Consider the following 19,776-nt stretch of genomic DNA (forward strand, 5'->3'; position numbering starts at 1 on the left):
ACAATTGGAATGGTTTTTTTAAAAAGTTTTTAATTACAAAAGAAATGGATCATGGAAAATCTGGAAAATTCAGAAAAATACACAGAAGTCATTAAATAGAACCCTCAACCCCAACACTTACATGATACAGCAATAAAGGGTTTGGTATAAATCCTTTAAATGTGCATAGGTGCATCTGTATGTCTAGGAGTGACTATGTGTATATGTTATTTGTAATTTCTAACTTTTTATGGAATTATTATGTCATTTTATACATAAAAGCAGCTTTTTATACTTAACCCACTTACCCAAATGGCCTAAATGGTTTTCCATAAATTTACATACTCTTATAAAGTAATTTTAAATTGTCAAGAATTATTATGATTTATGGATGTAGCATCAGCTATGTAAAGAATTCTCTACTGTTAAACATTAAGTTACTTCTATATTTTTGTTATTAGATATTTTAACATGAAAATCTTATATACTTAACTTTTGTATTATATAATAGAAAATAATATTGTAGACACAATTTTATCTTATTTTATGTAACATGATATTATAGGCATCGATCCATATTATTAAAAAGCATTAATGAACATTGTGTGGCTTCATAACAATATGCAAATTAATGATACATAATTTATTGTCATTATAAATATATCATGATGGATATAAGAATTCCCAAGTGATTGGACATTACATTGTTTCCAGTTTTTCTACATTTCAAATAATACTGAGGTGACCATATTTATGTATAGACAGTTTTTTCCTCTCATTTTGCATTTGGCATTATATCTTTACATTAGGCTCCTTTAATTAGAATTACTATGCCAATACATTGAACACTACAGTTTTTGATAAGTAAAGTCAAATGTGTTTCCAGAACTATGCCAATTTATAGCCCTCCATTCAGTGTCAGAGACGGCTTGTTTCACCACACCCTCCACAGCACTGAATATTTTCATTTGTGTGTTTGGTACACTTAGGTACAAAGTTGAAAAGCTGATAAATGTTAAAGTCTTAATTCACGTTTCTGGGGCTGTGACCCCATTTGTAAATGGGAACTTTGAACATGTCATTAAGGTGTGGACCCATTTATGAAGAGGATCTCTTAAGATCCTATTTAGATGAAGCCAAATTGAATCCGGTGAGTCTGGCTCCATACGACTGGAGGCCTTATAAACAGAGGAAATTTTTCACTGTCAATCAGAACTCAGTGGAAACCAGAAGAGCAGACAAAAGGAGAGAGAGATCACCACATGTATTTGTTAGGGTTCTCCAGAGACACACTCACACACATATATGTGTATATATATGTGTGTGTGTGTATATATATATATGTAAATATTATAAGATTTAGTATAGGAATTGGCTCACACAACCATGGGGATTGGCAAGTTTGAATTCCGTAGGACAGGCTGCAAGCTGGGAACTCCAGTGAAGATTTCGATGAATTCCCCGGGAGAAGCTGGCTGGCTGAAATCGAGATGGAAAGTTTCCCTTCTGACTGCTGAAATCATCACTTCTCTTTTTAAAGCTTTCAGCTGATTGGATGGAACTTCTCTCATTGCTGAACGCAATCTCCTTCGTTGCTTGGAGACATAATCAACCATAGATGCAGTCAACTGACTAATGATTTAAATCATAAAATATCCTCATGTAACAACCAGACCAATGGTTTCTTGACCAAACAGCTGGACACCATAGCCTAGTGATGTTGACATATGAATTTAACCATCACATCAAGTGACGGAGGATGGCTGGAAAGCTACAGTTTCTGGGAGAAAGCAAACTCTGCCAACACCTAGCCTCCAAAACTATGAAACAACATATTCCTGTAGTTTATGCCAATCCATTATGTGGCATTTGTCATAGCAACCCTGGAAAACTAAGACACTTGTTGAGGATTGAGTCATGCCCCTCACAAAAGGCATGCTCAGGTCCCATTCCCTGGTCCTGACTATGTGAACCCATTCATAAATGGACCTTAGAAGAAGTTATTCATTAGGGTGTGCCCAAACTGAATGACAGTGGGTGTTCTGGTTTGCTAAGGCTGCCATTATACGAAACACCAGAAATGGATTGGCTTTTATAAAAGGGGTTTATTTGGTTACAAAGTTACAGTCTGAAGGCCATGAAAATGACCCAATTAAGGCATCAGCACAAGTATATCTTCACCAAAGGAAGGTCAATGGCATCTGGAAAACCTCTGTTGGCAGGGAAGGCATGTGGCTGGTGTCTGCTTGTTCCCAGGTTGTGTTTCAAAATGACGTTCCCCAAAATGTCAGTGTCAGCTTTCAATGGGCGTCTTCAAAACGTGTCTCTCAGCTGCGGCAGTGTCTGGGCCTGTGTGGCTCTTTTCAAAGTACTCCAGTAACCTAATCAAGACTCATGCTGAATGGAAATTATCCAATAAAAGGTATTACCCATAGTTGGGTGGGTCACATCTCCATGGAAACAACCTAATCCAAAAGGTTCCAACCTCATTGACACTAATACATCTGCCCCCATAAAGTTGCATTAAAGAACATGGCTTTTTTGGGGGGACATAATATATCCAAAATGGCACAGTGGGCCTTGATCCAAAATGGCTGAAGTCCTCATAAGCAAAGGAAACTGGACACAGAGAGAGAATTCAGAAGCAGGAAGTCAACAGAACCTGAAAGAGAAAGGAGAAGACACGGCCATGTGCATTGCCATGGGATGGAAAAGTCAAGGACCAAGGATTGCTGGCAGCCAGCCCCAAAACACAACACTCTCCAGGGAGAAGCATAACCTTGCTGATGCCTTGATTTTGAACTCTTCTGAGCCTCAAAACTGTGAGCCAATAAATCCCTATTGTTAGGCCAACCCACTGTATGGCATTTGTTTTTGCAGCTGGGAAATTAAGACAATACCCTTTAAACAGGAATTTGTAAAATGATCTTTGTCCATGGTGCCCCTTGATTCACAAAATCCTATGAGGAGAGTAGAACAGAATAATGTGTCCTTAAAGTTGCAAGGGCATTTTCCCCTTATGCCAGGAGAAACGCCTTTAATGGCTCCAGTTAAGTTATCTTTAACATCAACCATACCACCAGAGACATAATTACTAATGTTGGCAGTAGGGAAAGCAGAAAATTGATTCTCTATTCAAACCAAACCAAAACTTAATGGCTTAAAATAAGAATAGTCATTGCTTTTGCAATCTGGGCAGGGTTCAGTGGAAATGGCTGGTCTGTGCTGCATACGGTGTCAGCTGGGGCAGCTCAACTGGGGCTACTTCTGAAGTGGTGTCAATGGGACTTCTTCAAAGGTCCAATTTATGAATGGGTTCACACACCCAGGACAAGGGGTTGGGACTTGAGCGTGCCTATTGAATAGGATTTTAGCTGGGGCTGGGCTGAGGACCATGTTTCTTCTCTACCTGGACCGCCCCATGGAGCTGCTTGGGCTTCCCCACCCAAGCATGGCAATTGGGTTCTATCTTAGTTTCCTAGGGCTTCCATGACAAAGTGCAACAAGAAGGGTGGCTAAAACAACAGAAATTTATTCTCTCACCATTCTGGAGATTACAAGTTCAAAATCAAGGTGGTGTCAGGCAATGGTCCCCCCAAAGCCTTCAGGAAAGAATCCTTCCTTGCTTCGTGTAGCTTCTGATGGTTGCTGGCAACCTTGGTGCTCCTTGGCTTGCAGCTGCGTCACTCTGATCTCTGCCTTCGTTGTCACACAGCCTTCTGCCTGTGCATCTCTGTGTCTCTGCGACCAAATTTCCCTCTTCTTATGCGGACAACACTCATAGTGGATTAGGACCCACCTGAACCCAGTTTGGCCTCATCTTAACCTGATTTTATTTGCAATGACTTTATTTCCAAATCAGGTCATCTTCAAAATGCCAGCCATTAGGACTTCAAAACATCTTTTGGGGAGACACAATTCAGCCCAAGAATAGGTTCCAGGAGAAAGTGCTCCAAGAGGCAGAAGGTTGAAGCTGCTAGGAATTTTAAGGCCTTAGCCTAGAAATTGGCACAGTGTCACCAAATGAGTATTTTTTAATGCTGAGTAGCAAATGGCTGCAGACTTAGTGGCTTAAAACAACACCCATTTGTTAGCTCATGGTTCTTTAGGTCAGAGATCTGGACAAGTTTGACACAGTTCTTTGCCTAGGGTCTTTAAGGCCAAAATTAAGGTGTTACCCCAATTGCATTCTTATCTAGACTCTCTGGGAAAGAATCCACTTTCAAGCTCATCCTGTTTTTAACTGAATTCATTTCCTTGTGTTTGGGGGACTGAGATCCCCATTTCCTTGCTGTCTGCTGCTCTCAGCTCCCCAAAGCCACCCACCTTGCTTGGCACATGGCCCCCTCCAGCTTTAAACCCAATAACTGTGCATCCAACTCCTCTTCTGCCTCAAATCTATAGCATCCTCTTCTGCTCCCAGCTGGAGAAAACTCTCTGCTTTTAAAGGGCACATGTGATTAGATGTGGCCCATTTGGATAATCTCCCTTTGCCCTATAATGTAACATACCCACAGGAGTGAATATCGCACCATCGTCACAGGCTCCACCCACACACAACGGGGAGGTGGAGACGTGAGAACGTAGGCCAGGGTGGTCATCTTAGAGTTCTGCCTACTATGGTCATTTCCACTGCATTCCCTTAGCCAAGGAGTCATGGAGTCCAGACTCAAGAAGAGGACACTTAGACCATACCTCTCAACGGGTACAGTATCCAAGGATTTGGGGATCATGTGTTAAAAGCACCACATCCCCTAATTATTTTGGGAGTGAGGAGAGAACATGAAGGAGGAGGGGACGACCTGTGTTTACAAATGGGTCTGAGACATGCAGGCCCCCAGCTCTGGACCTTGGGTCTAATGTTTCATACATCTGCCAAGCAACAAGAGACTTTGCAAGGACAGTCTTCTTTCTTCAGCAGGGGAAAATAAGCAATGTTTGCTGCTGGGTGCGAGAGCTTGAAAATATGCAAACTCTTTTAAAGCATTCACTAGATTTGGGGTCCCTCTGTTGATGCACTGGCCCTAAGCTGGGAGGTCCCCACTTAGTTGCTGCCTGCATATGATGCAGTGCACACACTAATGGTTGAACAAAAAGCAAAACAAAAATGGCCCTTGAAAGTGAGCTTAGGTTTTCAAAAACAAATAAAATATTTTTTTGAAAATGAACTAGAAAGCTATAAAAGTATAAATTGCAAAATGCCCTTGAAACATCACTATCTAATTTATTCTCCTCTATTTTTACAGAAGAATTCTCATTTTAGGCATGTCAAAATGACTTGACACATCACAGGTGCACATGGCTGAGAAATGATCACAACACCCTTTTTTTGGAAAGTAGTGCCTGCACAGGGGCTGGTAGTTGCTCAGAAAATGAAACACCCCAAATGTTAATGTTGGTTTTGGTAGTGGAAGGTTTCTGGCTTCTGAGGATGAGGATTAAATTTACTTGACTGCAGATATGAACATCCATCAGGCAAACATTCTGCTGAACTTGCATCTTTCCCTAATTGCTCTCCATTGGTCATTGAAAATGCTGCTGTTCAATTAACTTTTGCTGGCTGCCCTTCACTCATTGTCCCCAGACTACTTTATTGACCTCCTGTATCTCCTTCAAAAATCAAAGTCAGGGTCAACGGGTTGTTTGGGGATTTTTGAGAATCCCAAGACTCCAAAGGACTGTTTTTTAGGAGGCTTGTATTTCTTTCTTTTTTTTTTTTTAATATTCATTTTATTGAGATATATTCAATAACTTGCAGTCATACAAAACAAATCATACATTCAATTGTTCACAGTACCATTACATAGCTGTGCATTCATCACCAAAATCAATCCCTGACACCTTCATTACCACACACACAAAAATAACAAGAATAATAATTAAAGTGAAAAAGAGCAATTAAAGTAAAAAAGAACACTGGGTACCTTTGTCTGTTTGCTTGTTTGTTTCCTTCCCCCATTTTTCTACTCATCCATCCATAAACTAGACAAAGGGGCATGTGGTCCTTATGGCTTTTCCAATCCCATCGTGACCCCTCATAAACTACATTTTTATACAATTGTCTTCAAGATTCATGGGTTCTAGGTTGTAGTTTGATAGTTTCATGTATCTACCGCCAGCTACCCCAATTCATTAGAACCTAAAAAGGGTTGTCTATACTGTGCGTAAGAGTGCCCACCAGAGTGACCTCTTGGCTCCTTTTGGAATCTCTCTGTCACTGAAGCTTATTTCATTTCCTTTCACATCCCCCTTTTGGTCAAGAAGATGTTCTCCATCCCACGATGCCGGGTCTACATTCTTCCCCGGGAGTCATATTCCACGTTGCCAGGGAGATGCACTCCCCTGAGTGTCTGATCCCACGTAGAGGGGAGGGCAGTGATCTCACCTGCCAAGTTGGCTTAGCTAGAGAGAGAGGGCCACATCTGAGCAACAAAGAGGCATTTAGGAGGAGGCTCTTAGGCACAATTATAGGCAGGCTTAGCCTCTTCTTTGCAGCAACAGTCTTCCCAAGGGCAAGTCCTTTGGTAGAGGGCTCAACCCATCAAACCACCAGTCTGCTATGTCTGTGAGCACATTAGCAACCATCGAGATGGGGCAGCCCAATACCCCTGCATTCTACACCAGCTCCTCAAGGGGGCTCTGCATATTTTTTTCCTTGTTTTTCTTTCTTTAAATTAACTTTTTTTTTAAATCAACCACATAAAAAATTTAAAAAATTTTAAAAAAATACAATAAAAGAACATTTCAAACAGACCATAAAAAGGCAGTAAGAAAAAGACAACTAACCTAAGATAACTGCTTTACTTCCAACATGTTTCTACTCTACCCCAAGAAAGTAATCTGATATAGCAACATTTCTGTGAACTTGTTCCTACTATATCCATCAGAAATTAACAGACCATAGTCATTCCTGGGCATTCCCAGAACATTAAATTTACCCATGATAGCTTTTCTGTTTTTATTGGATTATCATTCCCCCTTCCTTAATTGCTCTCTATCGCTAGTTCCTCTACATTCTACATTATAAACCATTTGTTTTACATTTTTCAAAGTTCATATTAGTGGTAGCATATAATATTTCTCTTTTTGTGCCTGGCTTATTTCGCTCAGCATTATGTCTTCAAGGTTCATCCATGTTGTCATATGTTTCACGAGATCGTTCCTTCTTACTGCCGCGTAGTATTCCATAGTGTGTATATACCACATTTTATTTATCCACTCATCTGTTGAAGGACATTTGGGTTGTTTCCATCTCTTGCCAATTGTGAATAATGCTGCTATGAACATTGGCGTGCAGATATCTGTTCGTTTCACTGCTTTCCGATCTTCCGGGTATATACCGAGAAGTGCAATCGCTGGATCGAATGGTAACTCTATATCTAGTTTTCTAAGGAACTGCCAGACTGACTTCCAGAGTGGCTGAACCATTATACAGTCCCACCAACAATGAATAAGAGTTCCAATTTCTCCACATCCCCTCCAGCATTTGTAGTTTCCTGTTTGTTTAATGGCAGCCATTCTAACCGGTGTTAGATGGTATCTCATTGTGGTTTTAATTTGCATCTCTCTAATAGCTAGTGAAGCTGAACATCTTTTCATGTGTTTCTTGGGCATTTCTATTTCCTCTTCAGAGAACTGTCTTTTCATATTTTTTGCCCACTTTATAATTGGGCTGTCTGTACTATCCTATCATCGAGTTGTAGGATTTCTTTATATATGCAAGATATCAGTCTTTTGTCAGATACATGGTTTCCAAAAATTTTTTCCCATTGAGTTGGCTGCCTCTTTACCTTTTTGACAAATTCCTTTGAGGTACAGAAACTTATAAGCTTGAGGACTTCCCATTTATCTATTTTTTCTTTTGTTGCTTGTGCTTTGAGTGTAAAGTCTAGGAAGTGGCCGCCTAATACAAGGTCTTGAAGATGTTTCCCTACATTATCTTCTAGGAGTTTTATGGTACTTTCTTTTATATTGAGAACTTTGATCCATTTTGAGTTAATTTTTGTGTAGGGTGTGAGGTAGGGGTCCTCTTTCATTCTTTTGGATATGGATATGCAACTCTCCCAGCCCCATTTGTTGAAAAGACCATTATGACCCAGTTCAGTGACTTTGGGGGCCTTATCAAAGATCAGTTGGTCATAGATCTGGGGGTCTATCTCCAAATTCTCAATTCAATTCCATTGATCAATATGTCTATCTTTGTACCAGTATCATGCTGTTTTGACAACTGTGGCTTTATAATAAACTTCAAAGTCAGGGAGTGTAAGTCCTCCCACTTCGTTTTTCTCTTTTAGAGTGTCTTTAGCAATTTGAGGCATCTTCCCTTTCCAAAAAAATTTGATTACTAGCTTTCCCAAGTCTGCAAAGTAGGTTGTTGGAATTTTGATTGGAATTGCATTGAATCTGTAGATGAGTTTGGGTAGAATTGACATCTTAATGACATTTATCCTTCCTATCCATCAACATGGAATATTTTTTCATCTTTTAAAGTCCCCTTCTATTTCTTTTAGTAGAGTTATGTAGTTTTGTTTGTATAGGTGTTTTACACCTTTGGTTAAGTTTATTCCTAGGTACTTGATTTTTTTAGTTGCTATTGAAAATGGTATCTTTTTCTTGAGTGTCTCTTCAGTTTGTTCATTTCTAGCATATAGAAACATTACTGACTTATGTGCATTAATCTTGTATCCTGCTACTTTGCTAAATTTGTTTATTAGCTCTAGTAGGTGTATCGTCAATTTCTCAGGGTTTTCCAGATATGAGATCATATCATCTGCAAACAGTGACAGTTTTACTTCTTCCTTTCCAATTTGGATGCCTTTTATTTCTTTGTCTTGCCAGATTGCCCTGGCTAGCACTTCCAGCACAATGTTGAATAACAGTGGTGACAGCGGGCATCCTTGCCTTGTTCCTGATCTTAGAGGGAAGTCTTTCAGTCTCTCACCATTGAGTACTATGCTGGCTGTGGGTTTTTCATATATGCTCTTTATCATATTGAGGAAGTTTCCTTCAATTCCTACCTTTTGAAGTGTTTTTATCAAAAAGGGATGATGGATTTTGTCAAATGCTTTTTCAGCATCTATTGAGATGATCATTTGATTTTTCCCTTTCGATTTGTTAATGTGTTGTAATACACTGATTGATTTTCTTATGTTGAACCATCCTTGCATGCCTGGAATGAAACCCACTTGGTCATGGTCTATGATTTTTTTAATGTGTTTTTGGATTCAATTTGGAAGTATTTTGTTGAGTATTTTTGCATCTATATTCATTAGGGAGATTGGCGAGTAGTTTTGCTTTTTTGTAGCATCTTTGCCTGGTTTTGGTATTAGATTGATGTTAGCTTCATAAAATGAGTTAGGTTGTGTTCCATTTTCTTTGATGTTTTGAAAGAGTTTAAGTAAGATTGGTGTCAGTTATTTCTGGGAAGTTTGGTAGAATTCTCCTGTGAAGCCATCTGGCCCAGGGCATTTATTTGTGGGAAGCTTTTTGATGACTGATTGGATCTCTTTGCTTGCGATTGGTGGGTTGAGGTCTTCTGTTTCTTCTCTGGTCAGTCTAGGTTGTTCATATGTTTCCAGGAAACTGTCCATTTCCTCTACATTATCCAGTTTGTTGCCATACAGTTGTTCATAGTATCCTCTTATACTTTTCTTAATTTCTTTGGGATCCGGAGTAATGTCACCTTTTTCATTCATTATTTTGCTTATGTGGGTCTTCTCTCTTTTTGATTTTGTCAGTCTAGCTAGGGGCTTGTCAATCTTGTTGATCTTCTCAAAGAACAAACTTTTGGTGTCATTAATCCTCTACTGTTTTTTTTTTCTCTATGTCATTTATTTCTGCTTTAATCCTTGTTATTTGTCTTCTTCTACTTGGTTTAGGATTGGTTTGCTGTTCATTTTCTAGCTTCTTCAGTTGATCCATTAGTTCTTTGATTTTGGCTCTTTCTTCCTTTTTAATATATGCGTTTAGTGCTATAAATTTCCCCTTCAGTACCGCTTTTGCTGCATCCCATAGGTTTTGGTATGTTGTGTTCTCATTTTCATTCATCTCTCTATATTTAGCAGTTTCTCTTGCTATTTATTCTTTAACCCACTGATTGTTTAGGAGCATGTTGTTTAACCTCCAGGTATTTGTGAGTTTTCTAAGTCTCTGATGGTTATTGACTTCTAATTGTATTCCATTATGTTCAGAGAATGTGCTTTGAATAATTTCAAATTTTTTTAATTTATTGTGGCTTGTTTTATGTCCCAGCATGTGATCTTTTCTGGAGTAAGTTCTGTGAGCACTAGAGAAGAATGTGTATTCTGGTGATTTGGGATGTAATGTTCTATACATATATCTGTTAAATCCAATTCATTTATCAGATTGTTTATGTTTTCAGTTTCCTTATTGGTCTTCTGTCTGGTTGATCTATCTATAGGAGAGAGTGATGTGTTGAAGTCTCCCACAATTTTTGTGGAAACTTCAGTTGCTTCCTTTAGTTTTGCCAGTATTTCTCTCATGTATTTTGTGGCACCTTGATTGGGTGCATAAACATTTATGATTGTTATTTCTTCTTGTTGAATTGCCCCTTTTATTAGTATGTAGTGTCCTTCTTTGTCTCTCCCAACATCCTTGCACTTAAAGACTATTTTATCTGAGATTAATATTGCTACATCTGCTTTCTTTTGGCTGTAGGTTGCATGAAATATTGATGGTTCATTTTTTTTTGATCCATTCTGTGAATCTATATCTTTTAATTGGGGAGTTTAATCCATTTACATTCAACTTTATAACTGTGAAGGCATTTCTTGAATCAGCCATCTTATCCTTTGGTTTATGTTTCTCATGTATATTTTTTCCCTCTCTCTATTAATATCCTGTAATGTACCCATACTGAATCTCTTTACTACTGAACCTTTCTCCATGTCTCTCTCTCATTTCTTTGTTTCTCTGTCTGTAGGGCTCTCTTTAGTATCTCCAGTAGGGCAGGTCTCTTGTTAGCAAATACTCTCAGCATTTGTTTGTCTGTGAAAAATTTAAGCTCTCCATCAAATTTGAAGGAGAGCTTTGATGGGTAAAGTATTCTTGGTTGGAAATTTTTCTCACTCAGCATTTTAAATATGTCATGCCACTGCCTTCTCACCTCCATGGTGGCTGCTGAATAGTCACTACTTAGTCTTATGCTGTTTCCTTTGTATGTGGTGAATTGCTTTTCTCTTCCTGCTTTCAGAACTTGCTCCTTCTCTTCTGTATTTGACAGTGTTATCAGAATACATCTCAGAGTGGGTTTATCTGGATTTATTCTATTTGGATTTTCCTGGGCATTTATGATTTGTGTATTTATGTTGTTTAGAAGATTTGGGAAGTTTTCCCCAACAATTTCTTTGAATACTCTTCCTAGACCTTTACCCTTCTCTTCCCCTTCTAGAACACCAATGAGTCTTATATTTGGACGTTTTATATTACCTATCACATCTCTGTGGTCCATTTCAATTTTTTCAATTTGTTTCCCCATTCTTTCTTTTGTCCTTTCATTTTCCATTCTGTCATCTTCCAGGTCACTGATTCTTTATTCAGTTTCCCCTAGTCTTATACTATGAGTATCCAGAATCTTTTTAATTTGGTCAACAGTTTCTTTAATTTCCATAAGATCATCCATTTTTTTAATTTACTCTTGCAATGTCTTCTTTATGCTCTTCTAGGGTCTTCTTGATGTCCTTTGTATCCTTTGGCATGCTCTTCTTCATGTCCTTTATATCCTGTGCCATGTCTCATTGTTCATCTTTAGTTCTTTGATTAATTGCTCCAGGTACTGTGTCTCCTCTGATCTTTTAATTTGGGTGCTTGGGCTTGGGTTATCCATATCATCTGGTTTTTTCATATGCTTTAAAATTTTCTGCTGTTTTTGGCCTCTTGGCATTTGCTTAAATTGATAGGGTTCTTTTAGGATTTGTAGACCAATTGAAAGCCTTATCTCTAATTTGTCAGATCTACAGCTTCATGGAGTACACTTTCTCTAACTAAACAGCAGGTGGCATCCATGAGCCACCTATTCCTCTCAGGCCAGTTGTCCCCCACTTTGTCTTTGTGGTGAGTGGGGGAGTGAGTCTTGTGGGGTCCAATTGGTGTACCAAGCTTGCGTGTGTAGTTGGTGTTGCCCGTCCTGTATATGGGGTGTGTGTCTGGGTGGTCAGGGAGGGGAGGGTCAGCTCTAACAATCAAATCTCCCTGGTGTTCCAGAGATTTAAAGCTGCTGCAATAGACTAATCCTTCAGTTCAGTCCTGTCACAGTTTGTCTCTGCCGTTGACCTACAAGTCCTTGGTATTGGCATATGGCCCCTGAGACTTGTGAGTGGGTCCCTCTTCCAGGCTGTGCACCCCCAGGTCCTCTGTTGAGGGATGACTGTGCTATGTCACAGGTGAGTGCTATCCCCCCAGGGTGGTTCTGGGCTGCAGGGCTGTGTAGGGAGGCTCCCAGTCTGCTGAAAGGATGGCTGAATATGGCATGTTAATTGACACTGCTCCACCTTCCCAGCTCTGGGACAACCAGTTGAGGGTGCAGGGAAGGATAATGTCCACACCTGATTTTGTGGTGTGTGCGTGTGTTATTGGAAGCACTTCCATCACACTGGGTTGTCTGGGGCAGCTCTGGGCTATGGGGCTGGCAATGGGCAGGAGTGTTCCCTGTCCACCAGGATGATGGCCGTGAGAGGACGCACCCCTTTCCTTGGGAAGTTGTGGTGTTTAGTGAATTTTCTCAGCCACTGGACTTATTGCCTTTTGTCTCAGAGCTCTCTTAGTTATGCTCTTGTCTTGACCTGCCCAAATTGCAAGTCTTTGAGGCTTTCTGTATTGAGTGTCTCAGTGTAATTGTTTTAGAAAAAGATAAAAAGATTTAAAAAACAAAATGGCCCTCCTCAGAGATCTAATGGGTTATTGAAATGCTAAGAGACAAAGCAATTAGGGCCATTAAGGAAAGGTCCAGGGGGCAGAGAAACTGGTTTTTCTTGTGGATTTGCATATGAGCCTGACTCTGCCTGAGCTCTGCCCTTCCCCATTTCTATGTTCACCAGAACTCCAAAAAGCCTCCACTTTTATTTTTGGGTTTTTCTTGCTGTTTTTGCTACCCCTATCTCCTCTCCGCTGGGCTGGCTATTCCCAGATTCTCTGGTGTCTGGTCTCAGTCTATCTATGATTGGAGTTTGGATCAGTAGGATGAGTTTCTGATAAGAGCCGCCACTGCAGTTCTCCTTTCTCATTTCCAGCACTGATGGCCCCTCCTCCCATGGGACTGAGCCTGGCAGGGAAGGGCGCGTGTCCCTTGGCCACAAAAACGTACAGATTTTGCTGATCTCAGCAGTTCCACATGTTCATGAGTGTTGTATGAAGTATGCCCAAAGTCAATTGCTCTGCAGTGTCTGGTCCTTGCAATTCCTGGCTTTCTAACTACTTCCCTGGAGGAGTAACTAAAACGTACACCTCACCACTCCACCATCTTGCCGCATCCCCAGGAGGCTTGTATTTCAAGTCTCAAACTGGCATAGTGTTACTTTCTCCTCCCTTCTGTTTGCTTGTTTGTTTGTTTTGTGTCTCTTAGCTAAGACCAACTAGCTCACCATCCTTTGCCACCTGTGCTCCACATTTATTGGCAATCTCTACCTGCTACTGAAACTTTCCTGGCACTCTCTCCCTCTTCTGAATTCAGGGACTCAATGGGTTCATCTGTATTTTCTCCAAGAGCCATGCACAAAATGTGCCAGGTAAACCTCTGCTAGCATGCCCCAACATACATTTTTCCCTATTCTATGGTAATAAAATCCCTGATTTTTAGCTGGGTACAAAATGAAGACTGCACTTCCCAGACTCCCTTGCAGCTAAGCATAGCCATGTAACTAAATTCTGATCAATGGGATGTGCATGGATCCTGTTTCCCTTCTTCCACCTTCCCACTGGCTGGCCTGTAGACAACACCTGGATGCAGGTAGAGCAAGGAGATAAAAGGAATCTGAGTCTTGAGGGTTGTGAAGAGCAGAGAAGCGCTGCCCCACAGTGTGGGCATTTGTAGAAAGAAATGAATCTCCATCCTGCTTAAACCACTGTTATTTTGGTCTCAGCAGCCATGCCTGTCTGCTAACTAATACAGGCAGACATGTAGATAAAAGCTGGAGACCATAAGGAAATTCAAGGTTTACTGACAAAGTTTTGGCCCTGGGTAGTTAGAAAGAACATAAATGGTGTGAGTTACTCAACTGTCAAACTAGTTTCTTTTCTGTAGGGCTGGTGTGGGATTAAATTTGATACTGTCTGTAAAGTTTCAGCCACATAATGGGTGGCCAGCAAATGGTCACTGTCATTTTCACTAAATATTTCAAAAAGAGTTCACTCATAAACTTAAGTGTAATTTAGACACAAGTGTATCACTCTTTATACAATAAAAGGGCTGTCTTAGCTTGGGTTCCTAAAAGAGTAGACCCTGAGAATAGGATTAGTGAAGAGGTGGTTTAGTTGGGAGGTAATCCCAGGTAGCAGGAGAGAGAAACTGAGAAGGGTCAGACAGGGAAGGAGGAAATGCCAACATTGCCAGATGATTGCTGTGGTCTGTGGGCATCAAGTCTGCCTGGACCTCCTAAGAAGGACCCAGAATGTCTCCAGAGCTACTCACCTAAAGGACAGAAAGTGTGGGCATTTACTCACCAGCTTCTGTCCCTCCACTGGTTGAGCATTTTCTCCAAGGCTGTATTTTAGTTTGCTAAAGTTGCTGAAGTGCAGATACCATAAAATGGATTGGCTTTTACGATGGCGATTTATTAGCTTAAAAATTTACAGTTCTGATCCTGTGAAAATGTCCAAATCAAGGCATCATAGATGATACCCAGACTCCTCTGTCAGACAGCAGGGCACGTGGTGGCATCTGCTGGTCTCTCCCTTCTCTTCTGGGTTTCATTGCTTCCCACTTCTGTCTCCTGTGGCTTCCTCTCTCAGCTTCTGTGACTTTCTCTCTGAGCTTCTGTGTCTTTCTCTCTCTTTCTTTCTCTGAATTTCACTCTTATAAAGGACTCCTGTAAGAGGATTAAGACCTACATGGGGCAAGCCTCAACTGAACTATCCTAATCTAAAGGTCCCAACCACAATAGGTCTATACCCACAGGCATGGATTACCTTTTAAGAACATGATCTTCTGGGGTCCTTAAAGCCTCCAAACCATCACAGATTTTAACTCCCCACAATTTCAAGCTGCACATGAGCCCTGAGCATCTCCCATTCACAGCCTCAAAGGAATCCTAAAGCAGAAAGTGAAAACCTGCAGCCCATGCTTGAATTGAGCTGCTACCAGCATAAAGTGGCATGACCACTGAAAAGAAATGCAGCTCTAGACAGCACTGAAATCAGAGGTCAGGCTAAGAGGGAGTGAGTCAGGACAACCCACACATCTGCTACAGTTCACTCTTCACTCTAGCTGGATGTGGTGGATTGAATCATGTACCCCAATAAAAGACATGTTCTTAGTCTTAATCCACGTTCCCGAGAGTGTGAACTCATTTGTGAATAGGATCTTCTAACATCCTATTTAGGTGTTGCCATCTGAATTAGCCTTACTAGAGGTCTCACAGAGAGAATCCAGAAGACATAGAAGCCAAAAGTCAGAGGAATCCATGGGAGGAGAGAATGAAGCCGAGAATGAAGCACGAGATGGAGGACCACCATCGCCAGAGTGCTGCCAACTCTGGGAGAAAGCATGGTCTCACTGGTGCCTTGACTGTGGGCTTCCAGCTTCTGACACCATAAGACAATAAATTCTTGTAGTTTCAGCCAACCTGTCATCTAGTATCAAAACTGTCTTTGGGCGAACCCAGTTCCCGCGAGGCCACGCCAGTGACAGCGATGGCGGCGGAGTCGGTGCTCCAAGTTGTGGAGAAGCTGCAGGCGCGCCTGGCCACGAACCCTGACCCCAAGAAGCTTTTGAAATATTTGAAGAAACTCTCCACCTTGCCTATTACTGTAGACATTCTTGCGGAGACTGGGGTTGGAAAAATAGTGAATAGCTTGCGAAAACATGAGCACGTTGGAAACTTTGCCAGGGACTTGGTTGCCCAGTGGAAGAAGTTGGTTCCTGTTGAACGGAGCACTGAGCCTGATGAACAGGACTTTGAGAAGAGTAATTCCCAAAAGCGCCCCAGGGATGCTCTTCAGAAGGAGGAAGAGATGGAGGGCGACTACCAAGACAACTGGAAAGCCTCTGGCAGCCGATCCTACAGCCCTGATCAAAGACAGAAAAAACACAGAAAACTCTCAGAGCTTGAGAGACCCCACAAAGCCTCTCACACTCATGAGAGGAGAGACGAGAGAAAGGTGCCACAGGGTCTCGCCAGCTTACTCTTCAGACCACAAGTCTTCTGACTATGGCCACGTTCAGTCCCCTCCGTCCTATGCCAGTCCCCATCAGATGTACGTGGACCATCCCAGGTCCCCTGAGGAGGACCAGGAGCCCTCTGTTGGACACCAGAAACCTGGAAAAGGCCACAGTAATGCCTTTCAGGAGAGACTGGGGGCCGGTCAGGAGCAACCCGTCAGTGGACCCCAGAGTAAAGGGGTTGTGAGCCAAAACAGAGAGCACAGATCCTCCCACAAGGAAAAGCGCCTGGTGGATGCCAAGAGAGATGAGAAGTCCTCTGCTTCGAGCAGAGAGAAATCACACAAGGTCGTCTCCAAAGAGGAAAACCGGAGGCCACTCTTAGGGGAGAGCACAAAGGAGAAACCATCCTCTAGTGCTGTCAAGAAAGAGAAGGAAAGGGAGAGCAGCAGCAGCAAGAGGAATTTTCTGCCTCTCTTGGAGGTTGCTTCAGACAACCACGTTAAAAAGCCAAAGCACAAAGACTCAGAGAAAACCAAATTGGACAAAAAGAAGCAAAGTCTAGACAGCTTAGACCTCGGAAAGGGGGCAGGAGACCTGTTACCCAAGGTGAAAGAGAAGGTTTCCAACAACCTAAAGACTCAAGAGGGGAAACTCAAAACTTCTAATCTGGGTAGAAAGTCAGTGGGCTCCCTCCCTAAAGCTGAGGAGGCAGATATGGATGATGAATTTGAGCAGCCCACCATGTCTTTTGAGTCATACCTCAGCTATGACCAGCCCCGGAAGAAAAAGAAAGAGATTGTGAAAACCTCAGCAACTGCACTTGGAGAAAAAGGATCTAAAAAAACTGATTCTAAAAGCACAAGTAAAAACTTGGACATAGTTCAGAAATTACCTAAGGTGAATGAAAGCAAATCAGAGAAATTACAGCCATCAGGAGCCAATTCAGCCAAGCTGAAAAAGGCCCCCACCGATTCATTGCCAGTGTTGCCGGACCTCCCACTGCCCATGATACAGGCCAATTACCATCCGCTTCCTTCCCTTGAATCGATAGCCTCCTTCCAACCAAAGCGAAAAGCACTCTCTTCACCCCAGGAAGAGGAGGAAGCTGGGTTTACTGGGCACAGAATGAATTCAAAGATGCAGGTGTATTCTGGTTCCAAGTGTGCCTATCTCCCCAAAATGATGACCTTGCACCAGCAGTGCATCCGCGAACTTAAAAACAATATCGACTCAATCTTTGAAGTGGGAGGAGTCCCGTATTCTGTTCTTGAACCTGTCTGGAGAGGTGTACGCCTGATCAGCTATATCGCATTGAGAAATACAATCACGTATTAACTGAAGAAACAGATCAGTTATGGAAAATTCATTGTCACCGAGACTTTAAGGAGGAGAGGCCAGAAGAATACAAGTCTTGGCGGGAGATGTACCTGCGGCTTCAGGAAGCCCGAGAACAGCGGCTGCGGGTACTGACAAAGAATATCTGACGTGCACATGCCAATAAGCCCAAAGGCCGACGAGCAAAGATGGATTTGTCAACTCTGTAGCCAAGCCACCTCGTGATGTTCGAAGAAGGCAAGAGAAGTTTGGAACAGGAGGAGCAGCTGTCTCTGAAAAAGTCAGGGTCAAGCCAGCCCTGTACCCCACAGGAAGCAGCCATGCTCCCTCCAGCAGTGGCAGCAGCAACAGCTTTAACTCCCTGAGGAGCTGGCCTATGACGGTCCAAACACCAGCAGTGACCACTTGGCACCAGTGGTCAGCAGCACTGTTTCCCACGATCCTAGGAAACCAACTGTGAAGAAAATTGCCCCAATGATGGCCAAGACAGTTAAAGCTTTCAAGAACAGATTCTCCCGACGATAAACTGAGGACTTGCCTTGGAGCTGGAATTGGGTGGTGGGGGGTGGAACTTCAAAGGAGACCCGAATCTTTTGCTTTCTGGAACTTTTTGGTCTCTGAATCCTGCACGGTTTCCAGGTTTTACACTTGTGAACCTGTGTGCACAGCCACTGCCTTCCTGCCTAGAGAACACTTCGGAATTCTGAAGAAGATGTGAAGTCTCAGTCTCACTGAGGATTTTAAGGTCAATGATACTTTTGTTGTTAACTAGCCTCTTTGTAAACTATAAGACATAGTTTTAATTAATAAATACTGTCCCCAGATTGTATTTATATTACCCCCCAGTATTTTTTTTTTTTTTTTTTTTTGTCCTCTACTCCACACTTAGCCTTTTGTTTTCAGAGTCCCTTATTAAAGTTAGGACAAAAGCTTAGAAAGCCATTCCCCTGTCCCATTTCAGCTCTCTTGAGTGGACTTTGATCCAGAGGGAGGACTGGCATCCCTAGTGCCTGTGTGGTACCTGCTGCACATTGGGCAAGGATTTGAGTCCAGGGCTGCCTGTCCTGAAGGGGATCCTTGATTTGGAGGCAGGATGTATTCAAGTCAATCTCCTCACCTCCAAGACCCTTCTCAGTGTTGCTTTAAGTTCTATGCAGGTGCATCTCTTTCTTACTCATCAAAATAGTATTTATTGAGATTCCTTGTAGAGGTCTAAAGTCTTTCCACCATACTTTTTGCCAATTTCCACTTTTTTTCTCTTGTTTTTGAGGTTTAGTGGAGGACAGAATCTGTGGGAGATTGATTTGCACAGAACCCAGCATTTTTACAATTTCCAGTTGCCACCTCAATATTTGAGTTGTTTTTTTCCTCCCTTGTTGTTCCTTCTACCCAATAACATGGGGAAAAATAAGACACATGGCAGAGCTTCTCATCGCCCCCAATAAGCCAGCACTTTAACCTCTTGTTCCCTGTGAATTGCAACCAGAAGCAAATGGTTTCAGAAATTGTAATGCTGTGTTGGAAATTGGTTTTGTTTTTGCCTTTTTTAAAAAAAAGTAAGCTCATGTGAATGGAAGAGCATAACAGTTTGCTATATTTTGTAGAGAACTTTGCAGCTGAAGCACTCTCTTTCGAGTGTTTAAGCCAGAATTTGGAGAGAAGGGCCAACTTGGGGAAAGTGTCTGAGCTATAGTGTCAGGATGGGTGAAAACTGTATCAAGTTTGGGAAGGCAGGACCTCACTTCCAATGGCCTTAGGAGCAAGAACAGAAACGGAAGGGCTGTTGAACACTTATAGGTATCCACTGGTTGTGACCAGGAAGAAGTAAACGCTATGAATTTGAGATGCCCGTCGTTTAGATATCTGAGAAGCAGACTGAGGGGATGGTGAGTGTGATGGTCCCCGGAGCTTGGTCCCTTGGACAAGGTCTCTCAGCCCTGAGGCCCACTGTTTTTAAACATCCTGGAGGCTTCAGGCTAATTTGAAGATTCCAGAGCAACGCGGGGAATCTATACAGCGTGTTTCCTGAGGGTGTAACAGCTGTGCATTGTTCAGCCGGCCACTGGGCAAGGTGCCTGTTGCAATGGGACTCACATTGCCGTGTTTTCATTTGCTGTACTGGGTAA

The 19,776-nt window shown here is 41.9% G+C and overlaps 1 protein-coding gene across 1 annotated transcript; it reads left to right on the forward strand.

Moving 5' to 3' along the window:
* Positions 1-15,813: 15,813 nt before the first annotated feature.
* LOC119539580 (elongin-A-like) lies at positions 15,814-18,552 on the forward strand. Its single transcript, XM_037843613.1, is given in 5 exon segments — positions 15,814-16,307; positions 16,309-17,588; positions 17,591-17,839; positions 17,842-18,006; positions 18,009-18,552. Coding segments are annotated over 5 exon segments (2,325 nt in total). The 5' UTR covers positions 15,814-15,843; the 3' UTR covers positions 18,176-18,552.
* Positions 18,553-19,776: the final 1,224 nt, after the last annotated feature.

This window comes from Choloepus didactylus, chromosome 1 (assembly GCF_015220235.1).
Source record: "Choloepus didactylus isolate mChoDid1 chromosome 1, mChoDid1.pri, whole genome shotgun sequence".
In the NCBI taxonomy this organism is placed as follows: Eukaryota; Metazoa; Chordata; class Mammalia; order Pilosa; family Megalonychidae; genus Choloepus; species Choloepus didactylus.